This window comes from Canis lupus, chromosome 34, assembly GCF_048164855.1.
Source record: "Canis lupus baileyi chromosome 34, mCanLup2.hap1, whole genome shotgun sequence".
In the NCBI taxonomy this organism is placed as follows: domain Eukaryota; kingdom Metazoa; phylum Chordata; class Mammalia; order Carnivora; family Canidae; genus Canis; species Canis lupus.
In genome coordinates, this window is record NC_132871.1 from 17,117,557 (window position 1) to 17,140,831 (window position 23,275).

Sequence of the window (23,275 nt, forward strand, 5' to 3'; positions counted from 1 at the left end):
GTGGAATGTGTGGGGTGTGAAAAATGAATGCATAAGAATTATTTTCAAATAAGGTACTTGAAAGTTATTGATGAGTGGGAAAGGTTGCCGACAGAGGGTTTGAAAGAATGTGGGAAAACAATTGTCTCTTGAGGCTCAGTGACAAGGCGAAGGACTATAACCTTAAAAATATAGAAGTACAAAAAAAAATATAGAAGTACATAAAGTTGCAAATTTATTTTACAACATCAGGGAGTACCAATGTTTCTGTATCTATCCCACATCCTATATCACTAGCAAGATTTGGTCTCTGCAAATTTTACATTATTAGTGTTTCTCAGATAACAGGGGTACTTGCATTCTCTGTTCTGTCTGACACTTATCTCAAGTCTTTCTGTAATTTCTAATGTTTTCAGGATGGATTCATGCTATGATCAAACTAATCCCATAGCCCCGAATAATAAAAAAGTTTACAGGAGAAAAAAAAAAAGAAGGATTAGAAGATAAAGTTGGGGAAATTTCCCTGAAGGTAGGACAAAAATATAGAGCCAAAAAGTAGAAAAAAAAGAAAAAGAGAAATTTTAGAGGAACAACCTAGGAGGTATAATAATTAGCTAATTGCTGTTCCAGAAAGATTAGAGGGGAGTAGATTATTAAAGAGTCCAAAGATAGTTCCTATAACTAAAGGATATGAATTTTCAACCTGAAAGGATTCAACAAGTATTGAATATAATAAATAAGTAAAGATCCTCCGTGGGCACACTACTATACAATTTTAGAAAACTGGCCAAAGAAGATACTCAAATTTTCCAGGAGAGGGGGGAACATGGTACATATAATAAAGAATCATAATGACATAGGATCTCTTGACAGTAACACTAAAAGTCAGAAGATGTAAACATTTGCCTTCAAAATTCTAGGGAAAATTATTCCATATCCAGAAAACTATTCCATATCCAGAAAACTATTCTGAAGAATGAGAGAAGTCTAAAGAAACTCTCAATCATGTAAGGTTTCAAAACTTTCCCTCCCCATACATCTTTTCTCAGGAAGCCACAGGAGGGTTTTCCTAAAACAAAAGTAAATGAAGAGAGAGGAAGATATGGGACCTAGGAAACAGGTGATGTAACTCAAGAATGAGGTGATGGGAATGTCCAGGATGATTAGGAGGAAAAATCCCAGGATAACTGGTCTGCTAGAGAGAGTGAGTGGCCAGCCCAGACTGAAACAAGGAACTCAGGTTCCATGACGGATGTCTTTAGGAAAAACATGATGCTGCTAGACTGTGTAACATTCCCCCTGCCAGAGTTTTCTGGTGAATTAGCGATGCATATACAGAAAGACAAACAGATACGAAGAGAGACAGAGAAAGAGAGAGAGGATTATTAGCTATTAGCTCTGGAGTGAAAGAAAGCTTATACATGAAAGGAAATATATTCATATTACACTGCACGACCCACTGAGAATGTTATTTGCAAAGCCATGTCAATGTTAATGCTGAATGCTGATCTCAACCCAAATTAGAGACAGGTTATGGAAAGGGAGAGAAGACGTGGAGAAGATTTGCATGGGGATAGGATATGGGTGTATTCCTCATATTTCCTGGTAGAAATTAAACAGTTAAAAATTTAAACAAATACCAATAAAACATATTACTTTAAGAGAGGAAGGTAAACATAATCTTACATGTCAATTATATTTTAATAAAGCTAGAAAAAAATTACAATTTTTTCAAAAGATGAAAGTAAATACCAAAAGAAACAGCATAAAGATTTATGCGCATGTATATCTTTAATTTAAAAATACAGTTAAAACAAAAGGAGAAAAATGTAGCACAGGGGCACAATAATTAAAACAGTAGATACCAAAAATGGATTTGAAAGCCACATAACAGGATAAGAGAGTCCAGAAATAGATTCACCAGGAATTCCATTTCTCATAGTTTATTTTAAATTTCTAATCACAAAAGTGAGCATGGTTGTCTCTTTCTGCGTTACTCAGAATTACTTGGAAACAATCTAAAAGTTCAAAAAAAAGAGGTAGAAAAGGTAAAATTAGTTGAGACACATATATACAGTGATGTTTACCATGTTTACCATGAAGCCAATAAAATGATATTGACCTATGTGTATTGTTTTTGCGGAATGTTGTCCATTATATGTTGTGTAGAAGTGAGTTTCTAATCATTATAGGGGTATGATGCCATCTGTCTACCTCTTTCTCTCTCCTCTTTACACACACACACACCTCACACCTTACCAATCTGTTATGTGTATCGATGTCTGTGTTTATATGTACCTATATGTGCAAAGGTATACCTGGAAGGATATCTACCAAAATTTTGATAGCCTTTATTTCCGGCCATTCATCCTCTAAGTGGCCAGAGCTCCCTGCACATACTAAATGTCTATGGTCCTTGAAGACAGGCACTATGTAGTTCCTAATATCCCCAGTGCATTACTTAGTACTTGGTGTATGGTGATGGCTCAATACATCTTGGTGGAATGATCATTTTAGATGTATACAAGTAGTCAACAATTTGTGAGCCCCATGGAGCAAGACAACATAGCCCCATGTTAGAGCAGTGTCTTCCAATAAAAATATGAGTCACAAATACAAATACATCTGTAATTTTAAATTTTCTAGTCACATTAAAGTAGAAAGAAACAGGTGAAATCAATGTTACTAATATGTTTCATTTAACCCAATATATACAAAACATTATCACATATAATCAATATAAGAATTATTAATAAGATAGTTTCTTTTATCATATTAAATATTCAAAATCTGGTGTGTATTTATACTTACAGCATAGCTCTGACTAGCCACTTGTCAAGTTCTAGAAGCTACCTGTGACTAGAAGCTACTATATTGGAAAGACAGGGATAGAATATCCAGTTTCATGTATTTCCTGGTCTGAGCCTCCATTGTCCCTATGTGATTTGAGTCTTATAAAAACATGAGTCCAGCTTCTCCCTTGGAACATGTTCTTATACTATACTCAGAAACTTTGTAAAACTTGCTAGATTAAAGATCATGACTCATTTGGACTAACAAGCATCATATCATGATAGAATCTGGTAAAATCAAACATTCTGATGTCAGAGTTAGGAAGAGAGTTACATTGGCCCTTATCGGAATGTTTAAGATTGTTTACATCATTTTTTTTTTTAGTTTTATTTATTTATTCATAGAGACAGAGAGAGAGAGAGAGAGTCCCGGGGTCATGCCCTGGGCTGCAGGTGGCGCTAAACCACTGAGCCCCCAGGTGCCTCCCTCCGGTGCGCAGGTGTCCGTGCACGGGTGTTGGAGGAGGGGAGCTCTGCACGGGCGCCGCCTCCTCTGCCGACGTGCATGTTGCTGCACACGCAGGTGGTCTATCTGCGGTGGGAAGACACATGTCAGAGTGCAGAGCGTGCAGTTGGGAGACACGCGGCAGGGGTGAGGGAGAAGGGAAGTGAGCGGGCACTAACACTGACCATTATGTTGATACCAATCCTACTGAGCGGCTCTGCCAACACGACGTTGGAAGGGCAAGCAGAAAATCTAGTAAAAAGTGTCCCGCAGGCACGAGTGATGGTCTGCCCGACAAGCCACATCTCCTCCCAGCTTGCAGGCAGAGTTTGGCCCATCCTTGTTCTACATGGACCCAGAAAATTCTGATGAGGCCAGGTTCACCTCCATGCTCTGTTTCCCAGTAAGACTTAGGCGTTTATAGGACCTAGTAGGGTCCTTCTATATCAGAATCCCTAGGAAAATGGGGATCTACCTGCCTATGATTTTGCGTTGTTTATATAGGTGGCTTTGTGAGCTGTGTTAGGATAGGGCTGCTTCAGGATGTCTGGAAAAGATGATTGGGGCCTCAGAGGAAGATGCATGGGAAGAAGCGGTCTCCCTGCAATGGGGGACGTTGGCGTGTGTGGTTTTGTTCTTGCCGCACACATGCACACGTACGCACCCAAGACTTGCTGGGCATAGAGTCTGAGCATGCTAAAACTGAGCATGGAGAGCAACAGTGCCCTTGTTGTATGAGCTGATGGTTAATCAACTGTGGAGACTCCATATATACCAGGACACTTTATTAAGGGGCGTGGCAAATTTATGTGAGCTAATACATTTTCCTTATAAATGACTTCTTCTGGACTTGAGTTTCCTGAAATTTAAAGCCACAGTTCTCTCAATATGTAATGGAATGGCATCGTAGACCTACCCAATTGAGAAATTACATAAAAAAGGGTAAAATAGGTGAACTGAAGACTTGGTGACTTTGCCATGATTGGTTTCGGTGTTACTTATATGAATACAAGGTAAATTGCTGTAGATTTAGGGGTGAATGGAAAGTGCAAAGGTAAAATGTGGAAATTTAGACTTCTTGTTATTCCTCACACAAGTTTGGTTGTGAATGAAAAGATACTGGGGGCAAGCTAGAGGAAAGTTCTAGTCAAGGTATTTTGTTTTGGAGTCTAGATCACTTTGCTGTTATTTTTATTGTTGCAGGTTGTTAGTGGGATATCTAGTATGTGTCTGCGTGTTGGGAAAGATTCACTAAGAGCGGGAATGCTTGATGGGGATATAATCAGTGGAATAGAAAAGCAGGAAGGGATACCCTAGAAGGAGAGGTGGAGGGACTGACCTGCTCTCATAAATCTGCACCTTTGGATTATGTCCCTTTGACGCAGGGTTGTCATGGAACGACTCAAACTCTTCTCATTAGAACACTATTTTTTCCTCAAAGGGTTAGGGGTTTTGCCCCCATTTAATTGTCTTCTGCAATCAACACCACTCTGGCCATTGGTGGACACCTATGGAAGACCGTAAGCATCTCATGAAAATATTCTGGAGCGTCAGTGACTGATGAACACTGATGGAGACACCCAAGGTAAGCCACCCTACAGTTCTTCTCTTACCGTGTCCCCACCTGCTCACTCCACCAAACGTTGAAAGAGGACCCTCCAAATCTACATTAAGCCTTCTTTCAGGACTCATTCATGGATTTTCATGCTATCTTCCATTATTGGATACTGACCATTATGTTGATACCAATCCTACTGAACAACTCAAGGTGGAACTGTGCATATGCATCAGAAAGGGTGGAGGGCAAGGGTTACGGGAACTTCCTGGAATTTCATAGAAACTTTGGTCTGTGTATTCAGAGATAGATGTCTTTGTTAAAGCATTCTTTACACTCACCATATGTTTAAGGTGATCTGTGAACCAAAAGGTAATTATGAATGATTAAAGTAGAAGAGGATCATCTCTACTTAAAAAAAAATGACACAAAATAACTGCAAAAAATGTCATTTGATCTAATCTCCTTGAGTTCTCTTCTCAAGACAAGTTTTTGTCTAATTTATAAAAACCTATTATGATTTTTTCCTATAAACAATTCTTATAAATAATTGGAGCAGCATGTTTCCAACTTATTTAGAGAAGAGATCCTGAGTCATTTGATACATCTCAAAATCGCGTGAGAGATGACCGCAAACCAGATATGCTATTATTTGAGAAAAAAGTAGAATAGACCTTTAAATCATTTTGTCTAGAAACACTTTCATATAGTCACTCTGAGTCTACTCTACATATGCTCTTAGGAAACTATTTCCATGAAAGGACACTTTGAATTTAGTAATGCATTCATGCATACAGTTTTTGGCAATTATACACTTATTTAAAAATGTATACCCTGGGATATTTTGATATTGTGTCCTGAAAGAGGAAAATACATGGGATCATAATTAGGTATAATTTGCCACATATTTATTCATGAATTAAATGTAAATTTCCTATTTTAAGAAAATACCAGAACATTCCCATCAGGTTAGTTTAGGATCCCACCTAATATTTCCAACTAAGGTCTGGAATTATAAATATCTCTTATGTATGCAGAATCTCTCTGTAATCAGGTCACATAAGTATGTTGGTGGAGATAAAAAAGTTTCAAATTTGGCTGCTGTTTCCAAACAGATTTTGAGATAAATTTACATATGCGTGCGTATCATTATAAAATAAGCATTTAGTCCATTTGTATTTGCTCTAAATTTCTAGATTGAGTGAATAATCTCACCTGCCTATAAGAGATGGGAGGTGAAAATAACTTAAATAAACTTTAAAATTCAATTCCAATTTCTTTCACACTGTGTTCAATTAAATGCCCAATTAATTTAAATGGATAGACTGTAAATAAAGCAGTGCACATGATTATCATCTAATTAGCACTGGCCAGCATTATAATGTGCTCATTAGTGAGTTGTCTGGTATCCTAAGGCTCATAATGAGTAATCAGAGTACACGAGATTGGCATGTAGCTGTCTGGATGCAACTACTCAACCCGATAAATCAGCACCAAGACAGAATGTGCAGTAGAAAAAGGGAAAAGAATGCATGGCTGGTGAATTGGCAGTTCTCTCCTTTGTATGATTCAGGTACAGCTCCAACTCTCAGATACAAAAAGATAAATTCAAGAATAAGAGATTGGCTGGAGATAGGAAGGGAAATGTTCACTCAAGGTGACCAAGAACAAGTCATTACAAATGATTACAGGAAAGAAAGAAACTATGCTGAATTTATTTGTCGAGAGTACGTATTTCTAATATACCAAGTACGGATTCAAAATAAGAGATGAGCAATGTTTTTTTAATAAAATTTCTTGGAAGGTGAAAATTCAATCAATCATTTAAATCTACCCCGTGATAACATTCACAAAGCATTTTATAATTGAGAAAGTCTTTTGCTCTCATAATTTTTGTATGTTATTATGAAACCAGTTAGCAGGCTGCAAGATAAGGAATGCAGCTGTAAGTTGCACTAACTGTTAAATATGTGAGAAGTTGCTATGGTGAGTATCGTAGGCTGGCTTACTTGACACCCGATTCTACATCCCTTTCCCCTGCTTGCCTCTGTTACAGAGGTTGGAAACTAGTCTCTACCTTTCCAGACTCTCTTGATGCTAGGAGAGGCCAGATGATACTGGTATGATTAGTGAAATACAAGCTCAAGTCTCTTTGGAGGCTGTTTCCAGAATAAAGCCTGGGTTGAAGAAAAGCTGTTTTCTTTCCTCATTTCTTCTCTCCTGGAGGCACAGCAGGCATGCTGGGGTCATCTGGTCAGAAGCCAAACACTATGGATGGCAGAGCAAGAAGACAGACTGATCCTGATTCCTGGACATCCTTGAGCAGCTGCTCCAGCCTACCCACCTCTAGCCAGTCTGCCACATGTGAAGAAGACACTTCTCATTTGTTTCAACCACTGAAGTATTTTGTGTAGTTGTATATGTTGCTGTTAACGATGGATGGACACAATCTTAATAGATAGCTATACCTCTGTTAATAAAAATATTGAAATGTGAGTACAAGTGATGTGATGTTGAAATAGTAACATGTGCTTAAATAACTTCAAAATATGACCTTGATATCTAGAGGTATTCCAAAAATATCACTTGAAAGAAAGAATTAATCACAGTCTTTTTTCAGTGTCACTGCAATGAAGAGGAGATATCACTGGATGGAATTCCTTGCAGCTCATTCCAGGGGTTTCTGAGAAGATTCCAGATACTCTGCTTTATTATGCTTCTAGTGAAGCAGACTTTCACTTAGAGACTTGCTGTTTTGTGGCCATGCTTTCTTGTCCTCTCACATGATTAAATTGTTGTTAGTCACGGAATGATCTGGATGCTACTGGCAAAATATAGCCAGACTCAAAAAGAAAGTGATTGAATAAAAGGATGAATCTGAAACAGGGTAGGTCGGAAGAGATGTGGAATAATGTTACCATATAATCTATAGCTAGATATAGTCTCAACCCAATTCTTCCAAGTCCACAGCCCAGTGACATCCCTGGTGTCCACCCAGAGCTACAACAGGCAAACCTAGAACCTGAAGATCTCTCACAGGGAAAGTTCTATGTTGAACTTACCCTTGCATCTCCGGCACATAATGGCACTTAATAAGTATTTGTCAGGTGGGTATGCAAGAGGATTCAAGAGAAAGTATAAACACGGACAGAAGGGGTCCTCTTTGAGCTTGAGAAGATCTTAGGAGGTATTTGGAATAGTATCTCTAATTTTTCATTTAACATCAGAAATCTTGGCACCATATAACTTGGTGTTGGAATTGTGTCACATTCAAGAAGTACATTCAACAGCCATAACGAGTTAAAAACTAAATTTTGTCATTACATCTTTGGGAGATCCATAACTAATCCACAACAAACCTACTAAAATACTATTTCAAGCTTCTAGCCACTTTCTTCACACAGCACAGTTGTTAAGCACTGCCCATCCCTCTGCCACAAAGCAAACTTCCCTTCTCCTTCCCATCTTCTCACTCAGCCTGTTATTATTATTACGTGTTAGATCCCCTTAGGATCTCTACCTGCAAGAAAAATTTCCTCATTAGGATGTTAAAGAAGGGGAAATGGAGCTGGTAATTTAATTATAGGATGTCTTTTGTAAGATAGGTATGTGGGAAGTCTGAGTAGTCTCATGTTAATTTTGCCCAGTGACATCAGTTAAATTATTTCATGTCTCCATGGATCTCTTTTCATGGCTATAAAAATCGGATTCTAATTGGAATAGAATGTTTTAAAGATCAAAATGTATTACATGAATCTAAAATTGTTTATTAAAGTAGCAAATTAAAAATGGAGTATTTAAAAAAATTTACAGCCTTTTTCATTGCATCTGAGTAAAACTTAATATGCTCCGGCTCTTCTTCCTATTTGATTGAATGGGACCCTCAGGATTGCAGAATGTCAGAGCTGGAATGCATGAACCATCCATTCTAAGCCTATTTTAAGCCTCTCACTTGAGAAATTACTGAACCGAGGCCTCCAACGTTAACTGGCCTCCCAGCATCAGAGTGGTTAGATGCGGAGACCCACTAGACTAGACTAGAACATAGGTCCCATGACTCTAATCCAAGGAGCTTGTGGCCAAATTCCTAAAAGTCTTTCAAACATCTATATCTGTCTTAGAATTTGCTAGCACCTACCCCACTGTGTTCTGACACCTTTTGGGATCCACACAGGGATGCGTGACACTGCCTCTTGATTGGCCAGAATAAGCAGGGCATCAATATTTCGTCACTAAGAGAATAAGATGCACAATAACATCTCAAAAATGCAGACAGGAATACTTAACTTTCTCTTTGTTAAGTCAATGCAACCTTCATATAGAAAGATAGCAACACGTCTATCATTTCTTTCATTCAAAAAAAATGTTTATAAAAAAAAGGTGGAATTTGGAATGATTCCATAGGAAAAGAAATCTCAAGAACCAGGTGCTTTAAACGTGGAATTATTGAGCTTGAGGGCAAGGCTGGTATCTAGGAAAGGCAATGATATGTAAATGCACCTTTAGAAAACCTTCCCATTAATGGCAGTATGTGTGAGCAAGGATGACAATCTGGCCACTACTGTTCATAAGACACAGAGCGAATCCAGGGAAAAGTCAGTTCTTGGAAGAGAAGTTAGAGCGTGATTGGCCCAACTGATGTGCAAGGGCAGGTGACAGCTAGCCAAGGAAAGAAGCTCTTCATCTTAATGAGTTCTGGCTTTCTTTCCCAGGCACACATATGGCCTGCTGCTCCCGCAGAGTATGCAGATTGTCCCGGGGAAATGGTTTCTGCTCTCACCTGAGCCAGCCTTGGAAACGGGCCAAGATGCTGCCTGAATGAACACTCCTCTTGGTGGGCCCTGATCTGGGCCCCAAACCCCACCCCACAGGACCACAGCTGCCACCCTTTGCTCATTACCTTCCCCTGTCCTGGCAGCTTCTTCGGAACATAGTGATCTTTGGGGAAATGTCACGATTCTTGAGCTGAAGACAGATTCCTTTTCAGTATCATATGGTGAAATGTTAGAATAAAAGAAAAAAATCTAAGATATTTAAAAATTCAAAACAGAAAATAATTAATCGGCTTAGCGCTAACCTTTATAACCTCAATCTTTGAATTTTCTCCCTCCTTGAGAGCAATCACTTCTCTGCTGCCAAAAGAAATGAGATGTAATTCCTCCCAAGTCATTACTGTGATCTCCATCAAAGACCAGCAAAGACAGTAATTAGTGCTCCACACCAAACCAGCCTCCAATTTGACAGACTGCACTTGTCCTTTGCACAGCTAACGTGAAGCACTTCTAACTCCTCAAATTTTCCCATCAATTGCTGTCACTTGACAGAAGTTTCCAGAATCGTTGCTTCTTGTAGACCTCTCCTGCTGTCAACACTTCTTTCTAAGAAAAAAAAAAAAAGAAGCCTTTTTTTTTTAATTAACAAGTGGTACCACATGACTTCAGTGTGAAATCACTATCAGAAAGCATTAAAGGTGAGGGAAGAGGAAAAATTTAAAACGTCACCTTGGTTTCTTGGCAGCACTGAGGTCCACGTATTCATCGAGAAAACTGGTTTGCAATTTCCAGAGTGGCCAGGACAGTCATTCAACTAGGCAAAATCCACAGGTGCAACTGGACACTAGGGATCTTTTTTCTAACAGTTCCTGAATACACATGGGAGTGCTGGTGTCCAGCATACAAGTGAGGTAGACCCAGATAAGCAGGAAAACTTGGTCAGAAAGTCATCCAAACTTCTAGACTGTGGTCATGAATATTGGGTAAAACTCTTCCTAACTTTGTGGCCCTGAGAGGGTTCCAGGACACAGTGTAGGGAGAGGGAACCTAGCTAGACCCCCAGATTTGGGGCCACAGAGAGCTGAGAGTCCAGGGAAAACAGGGTGGCTAGAGTTTGCAGGACAGAGTGAGAGCAAAGGACGCTGCACAGAGAGAGTGTCTTAGATCTGCAGGGGGTCTCCCTGGGAAATGCAGCAGAGTCTGCTCTTTACTTTCTTTAGCCACATGTCAGTCCTTCCAGCCCTAGAAATGTTTAGGGTCAGTTACCACACAAAGTTGATTTTTAAATTTTATTTATTTATCTTTTTAAAGCTTTTTTTTTTTAAAGATTTTATTTATTTATTCATGATAGACCCAGAGAGAGAGAGAGAGAGAGAGAGAGGCAGAGACACAGGCAGAGGGAGAAGCAGGCTCCATGCAAGAAGCCTGATGCGGGACTCGATCCTGGGACTCAAGGATCACACCTGGGGCAGAAGGAAGACACTCAACCACTGAGCCACCCAGGTGTCCCGACTTTTTTTTTTAATGGGTAAAGTTCACAATGGGATTTTCCCATCATCATACATGTCTTAGACTTTGTTAACAGTAACTTATTTTTTTCATCTGGAAAATAACATCTGGGGGTTAATTAAAGATTTCTGGCCAGGACACCTAGGTGGCTCAGTGGTTGAGCATCCACCTTCGGCTCAGGTCGTGATCCTGGAGTCCTGGGATCGAGTCCCACATCAGGCTCCCTGCATGGGACCTGCTTCTCCCTCTGCCTGTGTCTCTGCCTCTCTCTGTGTGTCTCTCATGAATAAATAAATAAATAAAATCTTAAAAAAATAAAAGATCTCTGGGCTGGGGTAAACATACCTTGTCCATGTTATATGAGCAAATCACTGATGCTTCACTTTCTTCATGTAAAATAAAGCAGTTAATACCATTCATGTTGTCTCACACAGGATCATGGTACAGGTAACACTATAAAAAATACCTTTTTTTTTCAGGGAAGAGCACTATGAGACTTGATCTGTGCTGCCCAATTCAGTAGCCACCAGACATACATGACTATTTAAATTCAAATTAATTAAAAGTAATATAAAACTTTAAAATGCAGGGGATCCCTGGGTGGCTCAGCGGTTTGGCGCCTGCTTTTGGCCCAGGGCGCGATCCTGGAGTCCCAGAATCGAGTCCTGCGTCGGGCTCCCGGCATGGAGCCTGCTCCTCCCTCCTCCTCTGCCTCTCTCTCTCTCTCTCTATGTCTATCATAAATAAATAAATAATTTTAAAAAAAACTTTAAAATGCAGTTCCTCAACTGCATTAGCTGCATTTCAACAGTCCAAGAGCCACATGTGACTAGTGGCCATCATATTAGACATCACAGATATAGAACATTTCTATCTTTGTCAAAAGTTCGCTGAAGAGTGCTAGAATGTATGGTTTTATAATACTTAAGAAGTGAAACACATTTTAAAACCAAGTCTTAAAAAAAATTAAAAAAAATAAAAAAAAATAAAAAAATAAAAAAAATAAAACCAAGTCTTTGACTTTCTCTTACATGAAGGTTTTTTTTATATATGCGTGTACCAATTTGATCTTGAATTTATTTACTGATTATGAATAAATATAAAGCATTTAGAGATATAACTTTCAAGGGCATCTTAATATATTTTTTAAATCTCCCTTCTGTTATACTGAAGTAGGTCTAGAGAAGGCACCAATTTAACCTAAAAGGCAGATGTCCAATCAATAGGTTGTTGGAGGAAAGGGATTCAACGCTCATCTTGAGAGCTAGTTTTGACAATAATAAATTACTTTGCTTTTCTATTCAAATGTACTTTTGATTGGACAGCTTTTCAAGTCACTTGTCTTGATTTTCTCATTCTGAAAGCTCATGATATTGACATTTTTCTCCCAAATATATGTGTAGACATTTTGAATGTATGGATATATTAACAGTGAGTCAAATGAGCTCAATTCCACTTACATTTAGCAAATAAATTGGAAGCAGAAGAGTCTTTTCCATCATTATTAAAGGGAGGCATTTTCTCCAAGGCTGTGAGAAGCTGTTCCTCTTGCTGCCTAAGCAGTTTCCATTGCAAAAGCAATTTGCCACCATATGGATCCCTCCAGGAAACTTCAACTAGAGTAAAAAGGGAAATCTCATCACTTGGGGACTTTCAGGCTTTATGGCAGATAGGGGCGGAATTGTTGGGAATTAATTATAGAAAATGAACTCACATCCCATCCTATTTGCCTTCCAAGGACTACATGTCACCTGAAAGATAGCGCTTACTATGGGTGGCCGAAGAGAACTTCTCTCTTGGAACCGAGGAGGGATGTCTGATGGAGTGAGCATTGGAGCAGAGGTCCCTGGCTCTTAATGCTCCAGTTTTCTCACGCTTGGTGACAGCAGTCTGAGACTATATTGAGATGGAGGATTCCTCTAAACTAACATTATCAATCTCAAATAAAATTTTGACGAAGGGATCCTAGACAGCAATGAGTTCTCTGACAGGTGCAGAGGAGCATGAGATGAGACAAATGCATCATAAAGTGTGAAAAGATTGAAGTGAACTCCTGAGGACAACACTGGGGCAGGAGGCCTTGAACCAATGACCAAGAGTCACCAGCTCAAGAACCGTTCTTTTCTCCTTTCCCCCAAATGTCCCATCAACACAAGACAAATTTCATTCTTAAGATAATCTGTTATCCCTCAGCTTCTTGCTTAAGGAATCACCTGACCACTGAAAGGTTTTAATTACCTTTAAAACAAAGCTGTTACGTGTGTTTTATAAAAGCAACAGCATATGCTCTATAAATACATTTAGAAAGGAAACAATAGTTTGATTTTTAGGGATTTTGTTATCAGCTAATATTTTGCCAAATAGTACTTGCTTCAAGTGTTATGTTTTCATAAGTATTTATGGAGGGTTTAATATATCATCACCTAAAACAATTCATGTATTGATATTCTTGAGAAGAGTTACATAAAACTTTGTGGTGGACCCTACGTAACTAAGATGTATAGCAAAATCTGACTCAAAATGTACTTGATTGAAATGACATAATTATCAACTTAAAGTCCAGAATTGCCAGATCCAATGAGGAAAAAAAGAAAAGAAAAAAAAAAACCTTGGTGAGAAATTCTTAGTATAATATTAATATTCTTTCAATAATAATTTCTTAAGGTAGAGCTACAGATTTTCATCAGAGATTAACCCAATTAATGGTTTTCTTGAGTTGGAGCATGACCTTGAGGAAAGCACTTGATTTCCTTGGCTTTGAAAGACTGGTAAATAATGTTCTAAGCAGAGCATCTTCAGCAGCATTTATTTAAATATTGGAAAGCATTACTGTAAAACAGAAATCAAGAGTTAAGCAGAGGTTCAAGTCCAGACAATAACCTGACCTATTTCCCCTGGATATGTAGCCATATCTAGAGGCTTGCTGGCCCCATCAACACCCTGCACGGTCTAAGTAAAACAGGATGTGGGATTTGAATGACATTTCTAGAAAAGCAGCGGATTTACATGACAATCATCACAGAAGCATTCACTCTTAACAGATTTTTACTTCTTAAAAATGAAGAAACAAAGCAGTGTAATGGAAATGCACATCAGAAAACCTGGGTTCTAATTCCTGTTCTGACAATGGTGTGACAAAAGCGAGTTCTTTCATAGCCCAATGAACTCCCTTTCCTTCTCTGAAAACTGATGGGATTGGATTTGACTGGGGATCCCACTAAACTGCCCACGGGATCCATAAGTGGCCTGACCTTCCTATGGTGAAAGTAACTGATACTGAGGCTCCTGTTGGGACTGTGAGAAAATGGAGAATGCTGCTTCTTACTGGGGACAATCGGTGAGCAATGGTAGATTGTTTCCAGGTGGGAAAGTAGGCCCTAAGGTACCATATTGTCAGATTTGTCAAGAAAATGCAGAAATTCAGATTTTTATGACAAGTATTCTAGTTTTCAAATGTTGGCAACTAATTTAAAATGGGGGTGGGGCAGGACACCATGGTGAAGGCCAAACTAAACATAGATATGGTGGGATGGAGCCTGTGGCCACAATTTTGTGACCTCTGGAAGCCTCCCATCTGCCCCTGCTCTGTGGCTCTGCTGGAGGATGGAGGAGGAATGTCCTGCTGGGACCACAGAGCACTAACCCCCTGCACAGCTCTAATTAATCTTCTTTTCACTTGGTTTCATTAACATATGAATACAGTAGGGAATCAGAGCAACCACAGTCAGTGGGATGGATGCACTTTTACAGAAAGACAGGACATAAAATAAATGCTCTGCATGAGTAGGGATCTTGATGAAATGGTAGAGCTGCAGCGTCATCAATGAGGCCCCTGCACAGAGTAGCCGGAAACTCAGCTTGTAGCCATTTTCTCCTCGGCAGCTCCTAAGGAACATCTCTGAGTTGATTGCAAAGCCCAAGCCAAAGAGCACCCCAAGATTTCTCACGAGTCCAGCAAAAGGTGTGGTGTCAATGTGGATCCAGTCAGGGTTGGCACACCATTTCTTGGCTATGGGCACAGACCACAGCAGGTCAATGTCAAGCAGTCTGAGGAGCAGATAAAAGCCCAGTGCAAACAGAAAGAGGAAGAGGTTGGTCTTCAGATACGTGCTCAGGCTGGCTGTTTGGATGCCTGGAGTGTGTTCAAAGGCCTCTGCCACAAGCATGCCTGGGGATTAAAAAAAGACACTGAAGATGACCATGTGCCCTTCAGCCCCTCAGGAATCATTCCTCTCTGTATTAAAGAATTTACCATCGTGTGCATGATAAAAGGCTTCAGACATCTAGGTTCTACTTCTTTTCCAAAGCTCTTTTCCTACACAATAACTAAAATACTTGTCCCATGGTCTTTTCACCATCCATGCTAGCACAAGTGAATCTGTCAGGAGTCTGTGGCACTGGGTGACAAACACTTTATAGGCAGAGCACTGATCTAGGTGCTCACAATGAATATTTCAATGGCCAATAGCCAATTAACTAAAGAGCCTTTGAAAAGGTATGTGGGGCTGAATCGTGAAAACTCAATCATGGTGAACCCTTCTTCAGCTAAGTAAAGTCCGTGGTCATGTGATAATCACTTCAGGTGTATGGATGAAATGGCGTAGTGTGCGGCCGGAGGGCTGTTATGAAGTCCCCCAAACCAAGACATAAGCAGACTGTCTGAGCTGATAGCTTGGGAGCTGGACTTGGCTCTAGCCACACTTCAGAGAAACCCCATCTCACTGAGAGGTTTTGTATTTATGCCATCGAATGAGACTGTGCCATTGTGTACATGGAGGATTCGAGCAGTGTGTTGAACCACTTATGCTCCCAGGGTGCCATTTGGTACTAGTGGCTTGACACAGTTACCTGAGACTGGGGTACTGACTACCGGGGAGAATCTGATGACATAAAACAAATAACACTAAAGCTTTCCAATGATACAACTAAAGGTAAGTGATCATATTTACCACCAAATACTCCAAGAATAACTTGATGAGGAAAATGTGTTGCTATGAATACTCTGGAGATGCAGACACTGATTTGAATCAACCAAAAAAGACTCCAAAGAAATGACCAGGTCAGTCTACGATGGAAGAATAGATATAAGCGTGAAAAGCAAAGAAATTCTATCACTCATAAAATTAAGGGGGGGGGGGTGACACCAGATGATCTTTCTCAGAGGAATCCATCTAACTATGACATAACGTTATGATTTTAGAGTCTTTTTCCCCAAAAAATGTTTCCATGTGCTCCATAGGATTTGAAAAACTTTAATGGAGGTTTCTACATTTAGCAATGCATTAAGCTTAACCAGTGCAATACCCTGAGATTTTAGTAAGAGCTATAAAAGGAAGCCAATTTGACATCCTGATAATTATTTTAATGGAGTATGGGCAATTCAAATTTGGAGGAATTACTAATATCCAGAATGACCTAGTATGGATCATATACGTATATTTTTATTTTCTGTTGTGTGTGCTTCCTCTTTATCATCTCAACATTTTTTTTTTTTTTTTGGTCTGGAGAAAACTCCCTGGAGAGGCATCTACCACTCTGATGAAAATCACATGAGCATTTCATCAAAGTAAAATCTTCATTGGGTTTTTTTTTCCTTTAGGTTTAATTTCACAGACTCGCAAGAGTCCTGACTCTTTGTTTTTTGACATATAGAAAATAAGAGACAAGGGAATTGATTTAGACATTGTATACTTTGGATTAGAGGCAGCAGTGTGCAAAAAGCTTACAAAAATATTAAAGTCCAAGCTCATTATTTTGATAAAGAATTAGCAATATTCAGTCATAGGAATCCTTGGGGTTCTGCTGTGAATGTTTGTTCCTGACACAATTGAACCAAATTGGTTCTTAAAAAACTAAGAAATAGAGATGAGATTTTCTAAGGGGAAGTAAGCAGAAGTTATCCACAGGGAAGAAGAATAAATAGGGATTTGATAATATTAAGAAGATAAGGAGTAGGCACTCAATAAATATCGATGGACAAAGGAAATGTTGCAGCTGCAAAAATCTAAGGGAATTTTAGAGTTCTTTTCAAAAGAAACAAATTTTTTTCAAGGTCTGGAAATTTGAGGAAGAAATGAACTACAGAGAAAAAGGTGAAGCTTGTTTAGATTCTTTTTTGAAAACTTGTCCGTGGATAGAAAATGTTAATTTCTTTCAATTAAAACTTTTTACTGGGTAGCCCGGGTGGCTCAGCGGTTTAGTGCCGCCTTCAGCCCAGGGCGTGATCCTGGAGACCCGGGATTGAATCCCACATCAGGCTCCCTGCATGGAGCTTGCTTCTCTCTCTGCCTGTGTCTCTGCCTCTCTTTCTCTCTGTGTTTCAAATAAATCAATCAATCAATCAATCAATCAATCATTAAAAAAAATAAAATAAATAAAAATAAAACTTTTTACTTGTTGTTTGGGGTTGGATAACAACACATTAGGGTGTACAAGTTGCCATCTTATTAGAATAAACCTTGAAAATACCCAAATTTCTTTGGTGGTTGGTTTCTTATATTGTCCAGTACTACTCTAAAAAGTGGAATATGTGATAGTTCTTGGAAATTTTTTATTTTAGAAAAACTTCTGTATAATGATATATGTTATAGTATTTTTTAATCAATTAATTGACAAATCTTATCTCAGTAGCCTAATAATGTATGATTAAAGTAGTGCTCAGGATTGTTTTAATAATAGTTAAGTATTTCAGGAGAAAAGAGAAGGAAACATCCCAATTCCTATAAGAATTATGAATAATCTTATATTAAAGTTCTAGGTCTTTCTCAACATTATGATTCTACTACTAACACTACATTTACTAATGTTCAAGTTTAAGTTTGCCTTTAAAAATATTTTAATTAAAAAGGTTGTATAGTCTTTAAATCTAGCATATATGTTACTGATGTCAAAAACACTGGCCATTCAAAGAAGAACACATAATTTTTCTAAATTGATACATTTAAGGGCAATGTTGATTTCTAAAACTTCTTGTGAATCTTAAAGCAAGAGATTGAGCATGTAAAAATATGTGCTGATATAATTTTAGATGGCTTATTTATGAGATACCAAAGTGATTATTGTATTATGGAAACCTAAAGGCACTTCCAGCAACTCATTTATCAATTAAACATTTCCAATGTTATAATGTGGCAATAGCTCTGAGCTAATGAGGAAATTATCTTAAAGGAAAATGTTAACTTGCTATTCATTTTGCTATTTTGGCTCTGATAGAATAGAATAAGCACATTTCAACAACTAAAAATATACCAAAGTAAATTTTTTAAAAAGCTTTTCTGTATTCAATACTTTCTGAATTCACATTCCAGTGGTACAGAACCTAGAGCAAAGCTGACCTGTGCAGATAAGTGGTAAGTGACTTATCCATCCGACTGACAGTGTGGCTCAGGGCAGCTGTCACCATGACATACCAGACACACGATGAGCCCATTGCATGGCCAGATGGACTTCCTGCAACAACAAAGTGCTGATCCATTTGAAAGGTGGTTAATAAAGTATCCGTATCAGAATTGAATAGCATATTAGCCTTGAAAGTTACAAATAACTCAGAAAAAAAAACACCTCACAGTCTAAATGTAATGTTTAGAAATAGAAATAAAAGAAATAAAGTCAAATTGGGGCTCAAAACACTATTTCAAGAAAAAATTTTTTCAGATTTTTCAAGTTCATCAAGTTCCAGGAATCACAATGTTCAAGGCTAATTAAAAACTTAGGCTATTGCACCAAAATATGCCACCTCCTTCTATATTTTTCACACCAAATTGTTTTTAATTTATGAGAAAGTACTTGCATTGGATCCTGTATCAGTTTATTTTGCTTGGGCTGAAAATTCAAACATCTGACATCATTACTAAGTTCTGCTTACCAATCGATTTACAAAGGACTGCTATGTACTAGCAGCTTCCTCTGTGCCTACCTTGTGGCTGGCCGCTGCAAAGGGGTCTTGTCATTAAATAGACAAGGGAAGCTGTAAAGGGCATTAATTGTAACAGAAGCCTGGAACCCTTTCTACTTCCATGCTTTCCCATGCTGCTTGATTTTTTTTGTTTTTTTTAATCATTTACTCTGATGTTCGCCACAAGTTTGTACCAAGTAGAAGTTTATTCAGATTAAACACCAATCTCTTTTTGAAAAACATTACATTAAACAAAGACAATTGGGGTAGCCCTGGTGGCGCAGCGGTTTAGCGCCGCCTGCAGCCCGGGGTGTGATCCTGGAGACCCAGGATCGAGCCCCACATCGGGCTCCCTGCATGGAGCCTGCTTCTCCCTCTGCCTGTGTCTCTGCCTCTCTCGTCGCTCTCTCTGAATGAATAAATAAATAAATCTTTAAAAAAAAATAAACAAAGACAATCTGTTTCTTATAGATCTAGTTCTTTCAAAGATACATCTTACATAGTATTTTTCAGAGCCTATTATATGCTTACATGAGTTGTAAATCTTTAGAGCGAATGTAGAATACAATCTCTCTCCCTCTCTCTTTTCCAGAAAATATCTTATGAGGTAGAACATTCTAGGATAAACCAAAGTAGCATTTCAATTGTATCAAAGGTTACCGATCCATCCGTCCACCCAATCCATCCACCCATCCATCCCACATTGGTTTCAAAAAGATAAAATACACACCATCCCTGTCCTGATGGAATGCGCAGTCTATTGGAGGAGCCATGTATATGTAAAAAATTAATTATAGTACACCATGATAAATAATATAACAGATGGATGAATACTTTTATGGGAGCAAGAAAGAAATATATTCAGAGAACTCATTAGAAACTACACATTCACTATATCCAGGTGTTAGTTTCCTGAAAATGTCAAATGGCAAGAATTTTTGCTATGTAACAAACTGTGGTAAGGTACACACATTCTAATAAATTAAAATAACATGTAATTGTCCTTTATGTACATATATAATTTAAAATCTTTTCATAATCTTAAAGTCAGTTTTCATAGTAAAGGGTTTATACTCATACAGAATATTACTTATAAAAGGAAGAGGACCAAGAAGTCTGCTTATATGCCATATACACAAAAGGAAAAAGAAGTTTGAAAGAAAAAATTCTAAGATTAGAAATAATCTCTATTGGCAATAATAAAACGAGGAAGTCCTTACCTCATTCATGAGATTCTCAAAAAGATCCATAACAACTTTGAAAGTTGCTCAGCAACAGATAAATCAACATTTCTAGGATTTCAATATAATTCTTTCGGAATTTCTTCTAGCTACCTGTTTTTTGTTTGTTTTTAGAATCAAACCATTACATTCTTCCAAGAAATAAATGCAAAATATAAAATCATTTGGAAAGTAGCCAACTTACCCTTTTACAAAGAACAAAAGGACTGTTCATAAAACTTCTTTCCTTTTCATTAGCAATTTTTATGATTGTGAACTTTCAGCATCCTCACCCATGACATTTTCTCTAATGCCCTATATAATATCATATAGTAATTAGGTAATAATCATACATAATGATTCTCTGTTGGAGTATCTTTAGTAACACGAGGCTGCTATAATTGCTTACCTGGACCAGTTTCACATGTAGTGGGGAACTGTTCAAGGCATGGACTTGAGTGATTTGGGTAAATCTGAGTTTCTTGGACCCACCAGTAAGGCCGATGACCAAACAATATCCTGTATTTAAAGAAATATAAATATGCATACATACTTAAACACACAAATAGTGCATAGCCGGAGCCTAGCTATCTCTCCTATGAAAATGACTCAAGCAGAGGATTAATGGGGAAAACTCATGATTAAGAGACTTTGGTTTGGGTTCTGGTCTGTCTCTTATTATAGAAGATGACACAGTCCTTTGGAATTTCGGCATCCTGGTTCCCAATAAAAACAGAGACTTTTTTCCTTGTAGGGAAACTTCCGTAGGTGCTTTGGATCCTTAGACTGGGAATATCTAAGTGGTCCCTGGAGTTACCAATCCATTCATTATGGTGCCGCTCATTTAACTAACTTCTTGTTGATTCACAGCATATGTGTTATAGCGTTTAGAATTTACTTACAAGTCAGATAAAATATACATTCCTATGCTTTCTGTAAGTTCTATTTATGAATAGGTGTTTCAAGTTAACTGACATGTTTGAAAGATTTTCCAAGTAAAACTACACACGTCTGAAATGTGATCATTAAGCCAAAGCTACAAATTTAAGAATAAGCTTTATGAAAAATAAAACAAACAGAAGGCTTACCATTTAAAAATAAGATTGAACCAGTCCCCAATGACTGCTACCCATATCATCTTGGTTCCAATTGTCTGATTAAGTTGAAACCAAAGTGGAAAATAAATAGAAAAGATATTCCGGGGATCGCCAACATTGGACATAAAATTTAGAAAATTGTAGTAAGCTCGGTAGTCCTTCTGCAAATGCTGAATAGCGAGCACTCCATTCCTATGAAGGAAATCCATCTCAAAAGAGGGGCAATGCTAACCATAGAGCACTTGGAGCTGAAGTGCTCTGAGTCCCACTGCTTTTATACACTACCCTCAAGGCGGGTCCAGCCATTACTGCAACCTGTGACTCTGACCATCTGTGAGAGGGCATGTCACCCCTCCTCTGCCGAAAAGCTCATCTGTTGATGATTTTAATTGGTGCCAAAGAGGTGAAATACATGCTGAACTGTGGCAAGTCGAGGGGAAATTTAGATAGAGACACAATGAATTTCTTATGCAACCTCCCTTTTATGTGCACAGTTGGATCGTGTTTGCTTGAAATTTTTTGCACAGTTCATTTCCTTCAAGGGCAGAGACACTGGCAATTTCTATGCTTGGCTATAAGACTACGCAAATAATTACTGCATGTCAAATAGCCCTTAAAGCCATGCATTTTAATTTAAAATAGACTGTGGCTCTTTGACTATTTTTATTGGGTCTTTGAGAAAAATGGATGAGTAAACATCTGGACATGAAAAATTTATGTGATATGACAGGTTATTTCCAGAATGCAGACTTTTATTTTTTTTATTTTTTTTAACAAACTTTTAAATAAAAATATTTTGATATTTCTTTATTAGTGGAGAGAATATGATATATACAGGGCAGGGAAGGAAATACATGAAATATATGAAATCTGCAAGGAAATCTATTGTTTTTTGACCATCGGGCAAGAACGTGGACACAGAGGTCACTTGGGTAATAGAACTGTGTTAGGAATGAGTCATCTTTTTATGGACAAGAGAATAAAACTGAGAACACCAGGGAATCACTCATGTGGCAGGAAGATAAAAATCAACTGTAAAGGGCCTTTCACCAATCAGGAAAATGGTTTGTTGAAAACAGAGCATTCAGCAGAAGTATAAGGGAAGAACCCAAACAAATAGGTCATTTGGGAATAAACAGAAGGGCAGCTCAGAGAGACCCAGGGGTCCTCGTCAGCAGTGAGATGTTGGAGTTAGAAGGCGAAGTCTACAAGGATTCCAGGGTCCCTGCAAAGCAATGAAGCCCCACCCAGAGGCGACGGAGGGAGAAAGTAGATCACATGTTTGCTCTCCTACCACTCAGGTCCTTATCTTCTCGCAGCATAGCCTCCTCACTGGGAACCTTCTTCACTGGCTATGAATGGTACCTTGGATTTCTCTTGGAGTCCTGCCCCATCATTCCACAGCGCCATCGTCATAGGATCCAGTGTCTACCTTCCCAGCCTCTGTTGACGCCCCTGGAGGAAATGCTTTGACTGCCCATTAAAATCTTTTGGGATTTTTTTTTTTTAATGCTGAATCTTTGTCCTACTCCAGACAAATTAAGTTTCCGGTGATGGGCCCCAAGCATTGGTAATTTAAAAAATATTTGCCAAGTGATTCCAATGTGCAGCCAGGGTTGAGAATCATTACTATAAAGAAATTGATACATTATCTCTTCTCCTTTCAACTCTGCCCAAAGTCAACCTTTAAAGAAACTTCAATGACATTGAATATGTAAATTATTGTATATAACTGCATTTTCCGGTGAAGTTCAGTTTTTACACCGACTGATTATCTTCTCAAGACTTCAGAGAATCTCTCTAGAATGAAAGAAAAGCCTAATCTAATGAGAAATTTGTGAAGCTGGTAACAGTTGTATGCACACTTGGTATTGTGGCCCAGAAGAGGTGAAGCAATGGTGACAACTGAAATGCATGCGTCCTAAAGCAGGGAGTGCTGATGGTAATCTCCC

General features: G+C 38.4%; 1 protein-coding gene across 1 annotated transcript; it reads right to left on the reverse strand.

The window, feature by feature from the left end:
* Positions 1–13,936: 13,936 nt before the first annotated feature.
* Positions 13,937–21,559, reverse strand: G6PC2 (glucose-6-phosphatase catalytic subunit 2). Its single transcript, XM_072811041.1, has 5 exons — positions 21,315–21,559; positions 20,636–20,745; positions 18,447–18,561; positions 16,062–16,177; positions 13,937–15,280 (listed from the first exon to the last, which is right to left on the reverse strand). Exons 1-5 carry the CDS (start codon positions 21,530–21,532, stop codon positions 14,769–14,771), a joined length of 1,071 nt encoding a protein of 356 aa, XP_072667142.1. The 5' UTR covers positions 21,533–21,559; the 3' UTR covers positions 13,937–14,768.
* Between the last annotated feature and the right edge of the window lie 1,716 nt (positions 21,560–23,275).

Bases quoted from the DNA above. Each gene is read 5' to 3' on its own strand.
- G6PC2 (XM_072811041.1), bottom strand. From the start codon at position 21,532: ATGGATTTCCTTCATAGGAATGGAGTGCTCGCTATTCAGCATTTGCAG. The intron at 20,746-21,314 runs GTAAGCCTTCTG...CTTTAAATACAG, and splicing joins TTCAATCTTATTTTTAAATG to GATATTGTTTGGTCATCGGC. The intron at 18,562-20,635 runs GTAAGCAATTAT...TTGTTGTTGCAG, and splicing joins TACATGTGAAACTGGTCCAG to GAAGTCCATCTGGCCATGCA.